Source organism: Ranitomeya variabilis, chromosome 1 (genome assembly GCF_051348905.1).
Source record: "Ranitomeya variabilis isolate aRanVar5 chromosome 1, aRanVar5.hap1, whole genome shotgun sequence".
Taxonomy (NCBI): domain Eukaryota; kingdom Metazoa; phylum Chordata; class Amphibia; order Anura; family Dendrobatidae; genus Ranitomeya; species Ranitomeya variabilis.
In genome coordinates, this window is record NC_135232.1 from 955,504,416 (window position 1) to 955,518,477 (window position 14,062).

Consider the following 14,062-nt stretch of genomic DNA (forward strand, 5'->3'; position numbering starts at 1 on the left):
TAAGCCCGCACAATTATGAAATCTGGCTTCTTCTCCCACTTAAAGACAGCTTGCTCATTTAATGCCAGACCCCTTCTTCGTTTGCACTACTGGCTTTGGCAAAATAAAAGGTTGTGGGGGTTGTTTTTTTTTTTTGAGAACCCATTTTAATATCCCTCCAAGATTGCAGTATGTTGGCTGGATGGTGCTGAAAATGTTCAGTTGTGGCCAAGAAATGCCAAATGGGGCAACAATGCCCCAGTCAAAGATCCTGAACACTGATGTTTAGACTCTTAAGTTATTGATCCTTTCATCCAAAACCTGATAATTTAAAAGGAGTCAGTCGGCACAAAATGACTAGACCAATCACCGGCACACTATGGTGCACCCTTGGCGTGGTCAATCAGTTCAGTGCACCTTCCCATCTACTAATTTTGCAGCGATCTCCATTCTCCTGTCCCTTAGGGTACTGTTACACAAAACGATTTACCAACGATCACGACCAGCGATACGACCTGGCCGTGATCGTTGGTAAGTCGTTGTGTGGGAGCTGTCACACAGACAGCTTTCCAGCGACCAACGATGCCGAGGTCCCCAGGTAACCAGGGTAAACATCGGGTTACTAAGCGCAGGGCTGCGCTTAGTAACCCGATGTTTACCCTGGTTACCATCATAAATGTAAAAAAAAAAAAACAGTACATACTCACATTCCGGTGTCCGTCAGGTCCCTTGCCGTCTGCTTCCCGCACTGACTGACTGCCGGCCGTAAAGTGAAAGCAGAGCACAGCGGTTACGTCACTGCTGTGATCTGCTTTCACTTTTTGGCCGGCAGTCAGTCAGTGCGGGAAGCAGACGGCAAGGGACCTGACGGACACCGGAATGTGAGTATGTACTGTTTGTTTTTTTTTTACATTTACGATGGTAACCAGGGTAAACATCGGGTTACTAAGCGCGGCCCTGCGCTTAGTAACCCGATGTTTACCCTGGTTACAAGCGAACGCATTGTTGGATCGGTGTCACACACACCAATCCAGCGATGACAGCGGGAGATCCAGCGACGAAAGAAAGTTCCAAACGATCTGCTACGACGTACTATTCTCAGCGGGGTCCCTGATCGCTGCTGCGTGTCAGACACAGCGATATCGTATGGATATCGCTGGAACGTCATGGTTCGTGCCGTCGTAGCGATCAAAGTGCCACTGTGAGACGGTACCCTTAGTTAACATTTGGATTTTGCAAGAGTAGTTCTAACTGGCATCAGAAGTTGATTACCAGTTCAGTGTGAATGCAGCTCGGTTGTCACATATTGGGATGTTGTGATGGGCTGCAGATGTTAGTACATGTATTCCTCACTGTACAGTCTAGGATCCCACCGCTCCATAGACCTGCCGCCTGTGAATCTGTGTGCTTTCATACAGATGTTGTGGTCGCTGGCTTTCCACACACAGGTGACTGTATGGTGGGCATTTATGTAACGCCTTTCTTCATAATGTTATAATTTTAGGGCTGTCTCTTTCACCTGTATGGTGGTTCAGCTCTAAATGGAAAATTACACATCAACTGCTATATGAAATTATGGGTCTTCTAGTCCTCCAGTTTCAGACAAGTCGGCAGTATTTTAACACATCTGGTCTTTCCTGGTCCCATTAAACCTAGATGGGAATAGTCTAAATGGAGATGACCGTAGTTCGCAGACCTTGGAACATCAGGGATTGTTGGACTAGTTAAACCTTCTGCAAACTTGAAAGAAACACTAATTCACAGTAAAATGGAAACCAACCTGTGTCAGTTTAAGGCTGGGGCTGCACGTCTGTTTTGATTGTGACAAAAGTCGCATGGCCAGTTGTCCCATATGCCGCTGCTATCGATGAATAGTGCAAGAAAATGGTGAATGGGATCACAACTGTCTAATCCAGTTGTTTTTCTGCAACGATCTTTGGCTATGCAGCTTAATGCTTCCAAATAGGTGTGAAATGACGCTTGTGTTTTAGATTTTGGAGCTCACTATAACACTAATGAGATGGACACCCTAACATTATTATTTTGTGCTTCCTTTCAGTTCTTCCTCCAGTGCTTGTTCCAAGACACAGCGAGTACAACCCGCAACACAGCCTCCTGGCTCAGTTTCGAACAATGGAGCCCTCTGAGCCACACATGCCACACAATGCCACGTTTCCAGATTCTTTCCAGCAGCCAAACAGCCACCCGTTTCCACATTCACCCAACAGTAGCTACCCGAACTCCCCCGGCAGCAGCAGTACTTACCCTCATTCTCCGGCAAGCTCTGATCCTGGAAGCCCCTTCCAGATCCCAGGTATGTGGCGTCATGTCCTCTAAATGCCCCCTGCGTGTTGGTTTGGAAGTTATTTTTGGGGAGGCATTGTCAGTATCTATTTATCTGTAAGTGAAAAAGCTAATTTCAGAGTAAAATATGTCTCAATAGCAAACTGTAGCAAGAAGTTGCCCGCTGAGTGTTGTGCTCGTGGAAATCCTTAAATAGTATCTGTGGGTCATATGAATAACCCGGCTGCAAAGTCTTTCTGAAGGGCAGAGGACAATGGACAGACTGGAAGTTATTGATTGCTTCATGTGCCTTTGTCACTAGCAAAGGGGACATCTAAAAACAGAAAAACTGACAAAGGGAAACGTTGAAGATAGCAGTTATTTGCCCGATAATTATAGGTCTCACATCAATCATCCACTATTTTCCCCACGTGACTTTTGGGTTGTTTTTCTGTTGATGTCTGAGCTTTTATTGTTGGGTTCTAAAACATGCAAAATGAAATCTGACATTATGGTGGTAAGGATGTACACATGGTCTTTTCTATTCTTTCTGTGTAACGTACAGAAATCCACTGGACAACTGCCCTTGTCCTCCCATAACAGGCCTTCTTTAGTCCGGAGCACTATTCTTTATTCAAAAAGAAACGACTGAGATGCAATTGAGGTGTAGACATTCAGGTTTAATTACAGGGGTGAACAAAATTATCCTGTGACACGTTTAGGAATTGCAACCATTTTTCTACAAAGCCTCCTCATTTCAGGGGCTCAAAAGTAATTGGACAAGTTAACTTTACCATAAATAAAATTTAGATTTGTAATACTTTGTAGAGAATCCTTTGCAGGCAATGACTGATGATGTCCATGGCTTCCAGACTTGAGGCAAACGCTGGGTATCCTCCTCTGTGATGCTTTGCCAGGCCTTTACAACAGCTGACTTCAGTTGTTGCTTGTTTGTGGGTTTTTCTGCCTAAGTTTTGTCTTAAAATGAACCCGTCAGCAGGACTGTGCACAGTAACCTACAGACAGTGTCAGGTTGGCACTGTTATCCTGAATAAAATGATACCTTGGTTGATGAAATTCAACTTGTGGTTGTTGTGTAATCTATATTTGTAGTTTTCATGATCTCCTCGTGCTTCAGAGCGGCCTGTGGGGGGGTCTTTGTGGCTCTGCTTACATATTCATCTGTATGGCTTATGACAGGTCACTGATCCCTCACTGACCTGCCTCCTATTTTACATACTGTATATACTATTGTGGGATGAGGAAAAAAAAAAAGTAACTTCAAAATGGAGCTGACGATGGTGCCTGCGGTGTGGCATACCTTTTCTATATGCATTTATGCCTGTATGCCTATACTATTTTGGGGTAAAAAAAAAAAAAAATCATCAACATGGCTCTGGCGCCTGCACAGTAGCATCTATGATGTTCCAATAGGTACTACTCCACAAGCCATTTTGCTGGAGGAAAAGAACAAAATTGGCTCCCTCAAAATGGCGCCTGCACCAATTTTTTTTCTCCATGGCGGCGTTTGCGCAGTAGCATCTATTGGAATGCCGTTTTGATGAAGTTTTTTTTTTTTTTTTTTTTTAAATACCCCACAATAGTATAGGCGTATAAGCATAAATGCATATAGGCATGCATCATGCTACAGTGCAGGCGTCCGCTCCATTTTGATGAAGTTGCTGCATATACTATTGTGGGGGTTAGAAAAAGAATGTAACTTCATCAAAATGGAGCAGACGCCTGCACTGTAGCATGATGCATGCCTTTATGCATATACGTCTATACTATTGGGTATTAAAAAAAAAAAAAAAAAAATCTTCATCAAAAACGGCGGCGCCTGCGCAGTAGCATCTATGAAAATGAAGTTATGAGTAATAATGAGAATTGGCACAGGAAAAATGTATTTAACACACTGAAATTTATTTAATTCTTCCTACAAAAGTGTTTTTTGGTGATGACAGCTTCAAGACCACTCCTGTATGGAAAAACTAGTCGCATGCATTGTTCAAGTGTGATTTTGGCCCATTCTTCCACATAAACACTCTTCACATCCTGAAGGTCCCATGGGCTCCGTCTATGAACTCTGTGCTTTAGTTTTTTCTATTGGATTCAGGTCAGGTGATTGGCTGGGCCATTCTAGAAGTTTATTTTCTTTTGCTTGAAACCAATTGACAGTTTTCTTGGCTGTGTATTTTGGGTTCATTGTCTTGCTGAAATGTCCACCCTCATTTTAGCTTCATCATCCTGGTAGATGGCAAAAATATATTTTTTTTTCAAGAATGTCTCTGTACATTTGTCCATTCATCCTTCCTTCAGTTATATGAAGTTTGCCAGTACCATATGCTGAAAAACAACCCCACACCATGATATTCCCACCTCCAAACGTCACTGTTGGTATGGTGGTTTTGAGGAGATATGCGGTGCCTTTTGGCCTCCAAACATGGTGTGTATTATGGCATCCAAAGAGTTCAGTTTTGGTCTCATCTGACCGGCCTATACTCTCCCAGCGTTTCACGGGCTTGTCTAAATGTTTTTGAGCAAACATTAAACATGCTTTTTGCTCATCAATGCAGTCTTGCGTGGTGAGCGTGCATACAGGCCATGGCGGTTGACAGCATTACTTATAGTTTTCTTTGCAACAACTGTAGCTGCTGATTCCAGGTCTTTGTAGCTTAGCAGATCTCATAAGAGGAGATAACTCTGAAATGGCTTATATTTTTATGGGGGTTGGATCAAATTATTTTTTTTTTAACCATTAGGTAGACTCTTCATTTAGTGTATAAAATAATAAAATGTGTGCTGTGATTCTTCATTTTCAGCAGACACCCCTCCTCCAGCTTACATGCCTCCTGAAGATCAGATGACCCAGGAGAACTCTCAGCCGATGGACACAAACATGATGGTTCCTCCCATCCCTCAAGAAATAAATCGAGCAGGTGAGCGGGCGCTGAGCAGTTCTGGCAGTGTTTATAGCTTTAAAGTGTGACCCTGCTCACTAAATCCTAGACCGCAGTCGCTGTATTGGCCTAGAAATCCCAGCAGCTTGTCATTGGGCAAGTATTGTTTAAACAGGAAAACACTCGATATGTTGATAAAACGCTCTGCGAGCAGTACACTCGTTGGCGTGATTGCCATATCAACCATTTCCTTGTTTACATAACAACCAAGGAAGAAAAAATATCTCAAACTCATTGTCCCTGCTGTTCCCATAAAGGAATGGGAAGCGTGCTACTTGAAAAGCTGCAGTTGTGAAAAGCTAGTCATGTGCTGCGAATTTCAGGCTGGATCTCTGACCGTGGCATGGTCAGCGGATATACTGGCCTGTGTACTCAATGTGGGTCTGGCTACTGGAAATCTCATGGCCATGCCGACTAGGGCACTGTAGAAGAATCCAGAAGACCTGAAGTCCCTTGTTGGTAGGTGATGGACACATGGTCACTGCAGATAGGGCAACTTGTGCTGGATTCACACATGCAGTTTTTCTAATAGCTTCCAATGCAGTATTTTGAAGCGGACACAAGTGGAAAAACGAGTGTTCACATCATCCCTATGTGAAGACACACTTGCAATTACTATAAAATAACCCTAAAGTAACTGGCCACCAAATGTGTAACGTGCCTCCTGTAGGAGCTTGGGTGCCACCCTTCTGTGCTCTTCACCATTGACATTTTCAGTTTTACTCTGGGTTTGTTTGTTTTTTTCTTCTCCTGTTTTTAGGAACTTCCCGTGGGAACTCTCTCTAGTTCCTTTTTTCACATGTGGCTCAAGACCGCAGGTCTCATGAGTTTAGTTCCTGTACACGTGGCAGTGTAGAGAAGGGCATGTTCACACAGAAGGACTGATCCCCAATAGCGAAGTGATAAACTATATATCCTTCTATCCTCCATATTGTCATGCTGTTAGATCTTGGTCCCACAAATACACAGCAGCGTAATAGGCCCATTGCCTTTTACATGGCATTTGCTGCTATATTTGTCCTCACTCATCTCCGCACTTCATGGTAATTTCGTTTCATTTAACATTCCCATTAAAGAGGCCGCGCTGGACAGGCAATGTGCTCCTGAGGCACGCGGTGCCCGGACTAGTTCAGGGCAATATGGTTAGCATCCCGGCCTCTGTGTCTGTCTTTTTTGAGGTGTAATAAAAGTTTTCCGATTTTGTATAATTTTCGGGTGTGCATACCATCATTAGTCTAGTCTTTTCTCTTTTTTTGCAGCATCCCGGCACACAGCTCTATCCTGCTTTTCCGGCCCCACATTTATAGGTTTAAACTTTGTTCAAATAGATTTTTTTTTTTATGTAACCCACATGGTGTGATTAAGGCTTTAAAGGGGGGGTTATCCACTACTTGGAAAAGTATTTGCACTTCCTTTGGATAAAACGGTTTCGGACGAGAGAAGTTGTGAGCTCTGTGGCCCATCCGTGACCACTGATTGTTACGCTGCAGATCCTAAGTAATTATGTCATGTAGATGCCCGTAGGCCCAGTGTGGACGTTGTTGGAACGGCCCCTGTCTAGAAGGTAGAAGGGGTGTATTTTCCATCTTTAACATAGGGTGTTATTTAATTCAAGAGTGGAGGTTCCCCTTTAATTATTGTTGGAATAAATGGGTTGAGTGAAGACCATTCAGATGGGATGATTTAGTGAATCCTGCTTTGAGCAGAGAGTTGGACCAGTTGACCCAGGAGGTCCCTTCCAACTCTACCATTCTATGAAATGCAGTACAACTAATAATTTTAGGACTAATCCGTTCTGAGGCCGCTGTGGTTTGATTGCTTCCACATTGTTTTTGATTCTATCTTAGGGGGACCTGGAGCCCCAATTGTTTCTATTGTGTGCCCTTATGGAAGTGATTGGTCGGGGTTTGGCCAGCCTACACTGCCAGACATTTGTTGGTCCTCAGAGGTTACATTTAACAAGCTGCATCCTGTCAGTGGAGTTGGGTGATTTCCATTGTTGGCCCTTTGCTGGGAACAGAGACACATCACACCTGCTCTGCATGACTTATAGCAAACGTAAGGAAGTTGTGTGAGAAATCTCTGCGAGAGGGATGATTCATCCCGGAAGAATTGCCAGCTGGCAGGGTTTCTTACAAATGTTGAGAAAGCTGTAGCCTTGATGGTTACTGGTATCTTGATGTGTGAAAGTTAAGTAACCCTTTCTTTTATAATCTGGCACATATTAATTATATCTGCAGTGGGATGTTCAGCGGAGCCACATAATTGAGAAATGGTAACGTGTCCTCATGGATTAGATTTGCTGTTGCCATACCAGCTGCTGTTTGCTGATAAATGTTCTTAATTCTATGGTTTAGCCGTTTTCTCTCTTGCAATTTGCACACTTGTCCTTTAAATAATGCCGGTGTGTGACAGTATGCAGGTACCGAATGTCCGCAGTGATCCTGGAATATACAGCGTCTGAATCTGGCCCGTGAAGTCTCTTCTGGGCAAGGTGGTTTTATTGAAGATGTGGTGCTATGGAGGACAATCACTTTGTAAATGTCCTGTTAAACACAAATAAGTTTAGGACCCACATACTTGGTGTAGATTACAATCTGATCAGTGCTTAAAAAAATAAATTAATAAAAAAATCCAACGCTGCATTATTGGGCTTGCGCGCACTAATGTCGTGGATAAAGTAAATGGGGAGAAAATGGTGTGCACTAGGAATTCTAGAATGGCGAGGTGCTGGTGTAGAGGACGGAGTCGTCCTAATATACTAGAGAGGAGTTTAATACACCGCACACTCTGAGGATATATATTGTGACAAACTTATAATTTATTAAAGTGCTACAAACATAGTATTCAACAATGCAGTAGGTGACCAGAAGTCAAACTGACAACGTTTCGACTCTTCCCGAGTCTTTATCATGTGGTCGCTGGAAAAAAACAAATATATATAAGCAACAATAAAAAGAATATACATAGAAAATACTGTGCACCATAATGTAGCACACACGAATAAGGCCCGGAGGGAGGGAAGGAAAAACATATATGTACATTACATAGCATACACTAGACATTTCAATCAGTTTCCGGTATAGAAGGAAAATAATAACAGTCAAGGACAAGGTCTGGTGCAGGATTATAAAGTATATGGTATAGTGAGAGAGCTAAAGGACTAGGGTCCCAAGAAAATGTAGAGTCCCAAGGTAAAAAAATGGTAGCTGGTGTATAACCATGGAGGTAGTTTACCTTAGCAAGGTGAATAAAGGTATATAGCACAAATAGTATCTTTGAAATATACGGGATATCTGTGGGGAATAGAAGGTGTTAATAGGACTGCCAATAAAGTTCCATGTCTAATACCTAAAAGCTGAAGGGAGTTTACCTTATATAATGTGACAATGGTATATGGGTTGCCTTGTCCTGATATACCGCAAATAAAGTCGGTTTTAGAGGTATAGGGTTAAAATGTATATAATAAAAGGTACAGGTGGAAAGGTGTACTACATGGTGGAACAGGGTGTTACTTGGCAGTGCCCCGTGTGTGGGAAATCTATAGGGTTTCTGTGGGGAATACATGGTATTAACAGGGCTGTTAGTAAATAGCCATACCTCTGAAGTCAATGTATACAATTAAAGTATATGCGGTCCCGGACATAAAGCAGCGTGTGCAGTGGTGGATCAGGGGATTACCTGGTAAAAACTCGAGTGTAGGGCTGCGCTCCCGCGCCTTGCTGAATCAGGCACCTAGTGTATAGTGTCCTGGCCCCGATATATGAGCACGACGGGACCCGCGGTACCGGAAGTGCGTCACCGGGCACCGGACGTCCCGCCGCGTGAGGTGTATTGCAGGGTGCGCATGCGCGCGCACTGAACGAAGGAGGAAGCGTTGTAAGAATATGACGCTTGGAAGTGATTGCTTGTACTGGCGCCTGCGCTGTCTGGTATAACCTCTAATCTCTGCATATATTGCAGGACCGATGATGCCTGTTAGTAAGGATCCCACAAGCACCTGAGTGAAAGTAAAGGAGCGATCCCTGGAGTATAATGGGAACAAGGTCGCAGCAAAAAATGACAAGATATATGGCAAGAAAATAAATAAAAAAATTAAAAATGGGGAAAAAAGGGAAAAATAATACACATGAGTAAAACAGGGGCATAAAAAAAGTAAAGCCGCCCGCACATGCAATGCGCACCATCACTGTACATGTCAGTCTGTCTTGCCTTCTGCCCTCTCAATGTACTGCACAACTGTTTCCGTACACACTGTATGTGCAGATTTATTTTGTGCCCATGCCATATAATTGTGATGTCTGTCTTGCAGATGTTCAAGCTGTTGCTTACGAGGAGCCAAAACACTGGTGTTCTATTGTCTATTATGAGCTGAACAATCGCGTAGGAGAGGCGTTTCATGCCTCCTCCACAAGTGTCTTGGTGGATGGCTTCACCGATCCTTCAAACAACCGGAACAGATTTTGTCTTGGGCTTTTGTCAAATGTTAACCGCAACTCCACTATTGAGAACACTAGAAGGCATATTGGGAAAGGTATGTCTCATTGGGCAGTAGTGATGTGAAATGATGATTTTAACCCCTTCACGACATGCACCGTACTAGTACTGCGCATGTCGTGTCTCTCCCTTTGATGTGAGCTCCAGCACTGAGCCCACATCTTTCCCAGCGCATATCAGCTGTTTTGAACAGCTGACATGTGCCTGGAACAGCCGTGGGTGGACTCGCGATCCACCCGCGGCTGTTACTCTGACAGAGGCATTAAACGCGCTCTTCCAGGAATCGCGCAGGAAATCCCACCCATTGGTGACCCCATCACGTGATCGCGGGTCACCGATGGGTCGGCATGACCCCAGCAGACCTCTATGGTTGTCACTGCCGGATTGCTATGAGCGCCGTCCGGTGGTTGGCGCTCATAGCAAGTCAGCAATTCTGGTACATACAGGCGATCTGATCATTGCCTGTATGTAGCAGAGCCGATCAGGTTATGGCAGCTTCTAGTCTCCCATGGTCTCCTAAGGACCTGGAGAATCATAATGGCAGGGGAGTGAAAAACAGAAATGAAAACGGGCTCTGTCTTGAAGGGGTTAAAGCACCATTCCAGCATTGTATTTTGTTTCAGCTCTGGAGTGGTGCTACTAATCTAAGTTCCTTGACCCTAGTTATGTTCTTACCAGCCGCTGCTGTCCTCGGTTCTTCCTGGCGATGCTCTGGTCCCACACCGCCATTTTGTGACCGCAGCGTCTTGATGACCACAAGTCAGAGGTAACTGTCACAAGCACATTGTAAGTCTATGAGAGCTTCGTTCTGGCTCTTAGACTGTCATCGAGTTGTGACTTTCGGGACGCCCAGCAAACACTGGAGCGATCCTGCAGATTAAAGACTGCTGTAGTCTGACCGGAGCGGTGCCAAGAACAGCAGGCGGCTGAGGCTGGTAAGTATGACATGTGGCAGGAGCCTTCCATTCGTATCACCACTCCAGCGCTGCAATAAAAAACCCGCTCAAGTGGTGCTTCAGATAGTGCTCCCTTAGCCTTTTCTTCCTTTTAATAGTTGTTGCATATTTGAAATATATACAACTCTCTTTCATACACTTTATTGAAGAGGAGAATGCGATGTTTGTTTCTTAGGTTTTGGATACAGATGTATCGTGTATCTATTCTTTATGCTGCATATTTCTCATGTAGGACACATGCGTTCTGTGCTTGTTTTCTAGGTGTTCACTTGTATTACGTTGGAGGTGAAGTGTACGCTGAGTGTCTGAGTGACAGCAGCATTTTTGTCCAGAGCCGGAATTGTAACTATCATCATGGCTTTCACCCAACCACTGTCTGTAAGATACCCAGCGGTTGCAGCCTGAAGATATTCAACAACCAGGAGTTTGCTCAGCTTTTGGCTCAGTCTGTGAACCATGGTTTTGAGACCGTCTATGAACTAACAAAGATGTGCACTATCCGGATGAGTTTTGTCAAGGTAATGTACCATTAATCTATACTTCCACGGGCACTGTAGTGTATACTTCCACAGATCTGTAAAATGAACCTGACTTCATCAAGTTGTCCCTTCAATAGACAATGAAAAAAAAAAAATGTAAATGCAACAAATTTCACTCCTCTGGGAGCCCCAAATACTGTAAGAGCGGGCTGACGCATGTGCGACCACTTTTCCTGCCATTGCAGCTTGGGCACCAGTCAGATACTGGATATGGCTGATGGTTCTAGAGGTCCGACCCACATTTTCTAGATGTGCATGGTATATCCTGTGGATTTGCCATAAATGACTGTTACAACCCATTTAAACAGGACCTGAAGTCGATGCTGTCTGAACCAGAGGCAGCGTGTATTAGACACTGATTTCATTATTGCGGCCAATTATGTTTGGTAGTGCAGCAGCCGTGCTGACTAGTCAAGTCCATGGTCCCCACCCAGCTTTAAAAAGGGTTTTCTCTGTGGCCAGGTAGGTTTTACTCGCTGTGCCATTTCATTCATGTACCCAGGCTGATTCATGCTGACGAGGTTAGGATAGTGTGAACCTAATGACTGGGTTCCTTTTCGTCCACTGTTCGTTTTGTGGATATTCGCTTGTAAACCCAGAAGATGTAAAGAATTGGGGTTGCTTCTTGAGGTCTATGTGCCTACATCCACCTCTAATGAAGGGATTAATGTTAATATATTTTTGCTTTTCAGGGCTGGGGTGCAGAATATCATCGCCAGGATGTCACCAGCACCCCCTGCTGGATTGAGATTCACCTGCATGGCCCACTTCAGTGGCTGGATAAAGTACTTACTCAGATGGGCTCCCCCCATAATCCCATCTCCTCTGTCTCCTAATTAGAACTGGACACTTCTGGATGATATGGAGCCGTGCATGTACTTGAAGGATGTTGGACACGCATACTGGCAAAAGAGAGGACTGTATTAAAAAGAGAGGACTGTATTATACAATTTTTTTTTTTTTTTTCCTCGTCACTTTGGGAGCCTCGAATACTTGATGTTTATGACCAATTCTTAACATGAGAGGGGAAGAGGGTCCCTGTATATGTGGCTAAATCTTCTCCGCAGCTAACACCCCTCCGCCCCTCTTTGTAATTGGATTGAGTTCACAGTATAGCGTGGCAACTGAAAACCATGCTATGTAAAGTATTAACTGGGGCAGACGTCCTCGTGGCTGAGATCTACATTTGGCGGGGGGGTGTTAAAGTGAAAAATGTCATTTGGTTCCATTTTCCCAGTAGCTTTACATGAAAACCTCTTGACACTACTTGTTTGGCTTACTGGCCAGACTGCCATCAGGATGTTCAGAGATGCTCCTTACTGTTTGTACAGTGTTTTTTATCAGCCCATTCTTTCCCTTCCTCCTGCCAGGAGTAATAAAGAATAGTTAGGGTGGACTAGATGAATTTTTCTTTTGCTTTTACAGTTTGAGGAGGTTCACTAGAAAAATATATTAAAATGTGAGCAGTGCTTTGATGGCTTATTTTTTTATGTTTGTTTTTTTTAACATCAGTTGTGTATGTACTACACATCGATTTCTTTTAATACGTTCTGCAGTCGGCTGCGTACCTCTCAGCTGAATGAATGGAGTGTAAGTGTTCTTCCTCTTTGCAGCACCAGCCTTGGTATCCTACGTTTTTTTTTTTCCATGATCTCCTAGCTAATGTGCTTCACTGTCTGCTGGGGGGACTTGCGATGTTGAAGAAGCCCTCGTTCCTGTATTGTAACACTACTTCTGTGTCATAGATCTTGGCTTTGACTGCTAGTATATAGGAGAAGGCATTGTTTTCTAAAAGACATGGAAAATGAATCCTCAAATATTGCACCTCCTCTAGTGCCTGACGGGCTGAACAAACTTTTTGCTGAGCGCTCAAGTTGGATTCGATTTCAATATCCAAGGTTTACTCACTCGCAGACTTATTCTTTTCCCTTTTTTTATGATGTTACTTTTTGTACTATTTTTGTTTTTCTTTTATATTCACAGTTAAGCTGTAGTACTTCCCGGGAGTACTTTTATTCCAAATCTAGTAGATGTTGTCTACTAGAAGTTTAAATAAATGGTCATTCTTGCTTACCTGTATAACTTGCGTGGTATGTACTCTTTACTTCCAGGTACAGCATGTTTGCTTGCTGTGGTCCTAACAGTGTGGCTCTCACAATTTACAAAATAACTGAAAATGGCAGCTTACTCCTGTACTCTTTCCTCCCTGATTCCCCTCACTCCACCTTGCCGATTCTGTGTGAACCCCACCCGATCGCTGTCCTTATGTGAAGCTGATCTTGTGTTTTCTAGCGTGTGAAATAGTCACATGGTCAGACTGCACATGATCAGCTGCGGGGGAACTACAAAAATTGTGGGGTAGGTCATGCAAATAAACAGGAAGTTCTACAGCTTTCTATTTCCATTCCAAAGTTTGTAGATTAGTTGATGGAAAGTGAAGGAGTCTTCTCTCACAACAGCAGCAAACCAGAACACACCTATTCCTGTTGTCAGATAAGAAAGGTCTGTACGATACATTTTAGGCTGCAGAACATTGCCTAGATTGGATACAGTTCTGTCCACTTCTCGGATGAGAGCAAGGCTCGCTATGGTTTGCATGTGAATACTCCGATGCCTCTGACTGTAACGAAACATATATTGGTGAGGAATTATGAGGTACCGTATATACTCGTGTATAAGCAGCGTTTTTGAGCACATTTTTTTGTGCTGAAAACGTCCCCCCTCGGCTTATACACGAGCCATTGTCCCAGGAAGCCAGAGGGCGAGCAGCGGGTGACAGAAGCAGGAGCCGGCGGCTGTTGCTAAATCCTGTGCCGCTAAGGAGAAATGAATATTAATTTATCTTATA

The 14,062-nt window shown here is 43.8% G+C and overlaps 1 protein-coding gene across 2 annotated transcripts in view; it reads left to right on the forward strand.

Annotated features, from left to right (window-relative positions):
- The window catches only part of SMAD1 (SMAD family member 1), a 60,818-nt gene extending 47,522 nt beyond the window's left edge, over window positions 1-13,296 (forward strand). The window contains exons 3-7 of one of the 2 annotated variants that reach the window (XM_077279278.1): window positions 2,039-2,293; window positions 5,085-5,201; window positions 9,535-9,756; window positions 10,937-11,193; window positions 11,907-13,296. In XM_077279278.1, coding sequence (XP_077135393.1) covers window positions 2,039-2,293; window positions 5,085-5,201; window positions 9,535-9,756; window positions 10,937-11,193; window positions 11,907-12,050 — 995 coding nt within the window. In that variant the 3' untranslated portion in view covers window positions 12,051-13,296. The remainder of the gene's footprint in view (window positions 1-2,038; window positions 2,294-5,084; window positions 5,202-9,534; window positions 9,757-10,936; window positions 11,194-11,906) is intronic. The other variant, XM_077279279.1, reaches the window with a different exon arrangement.
- Window positions 13,297-14,062: the final 766 nt, after the last annotated feature.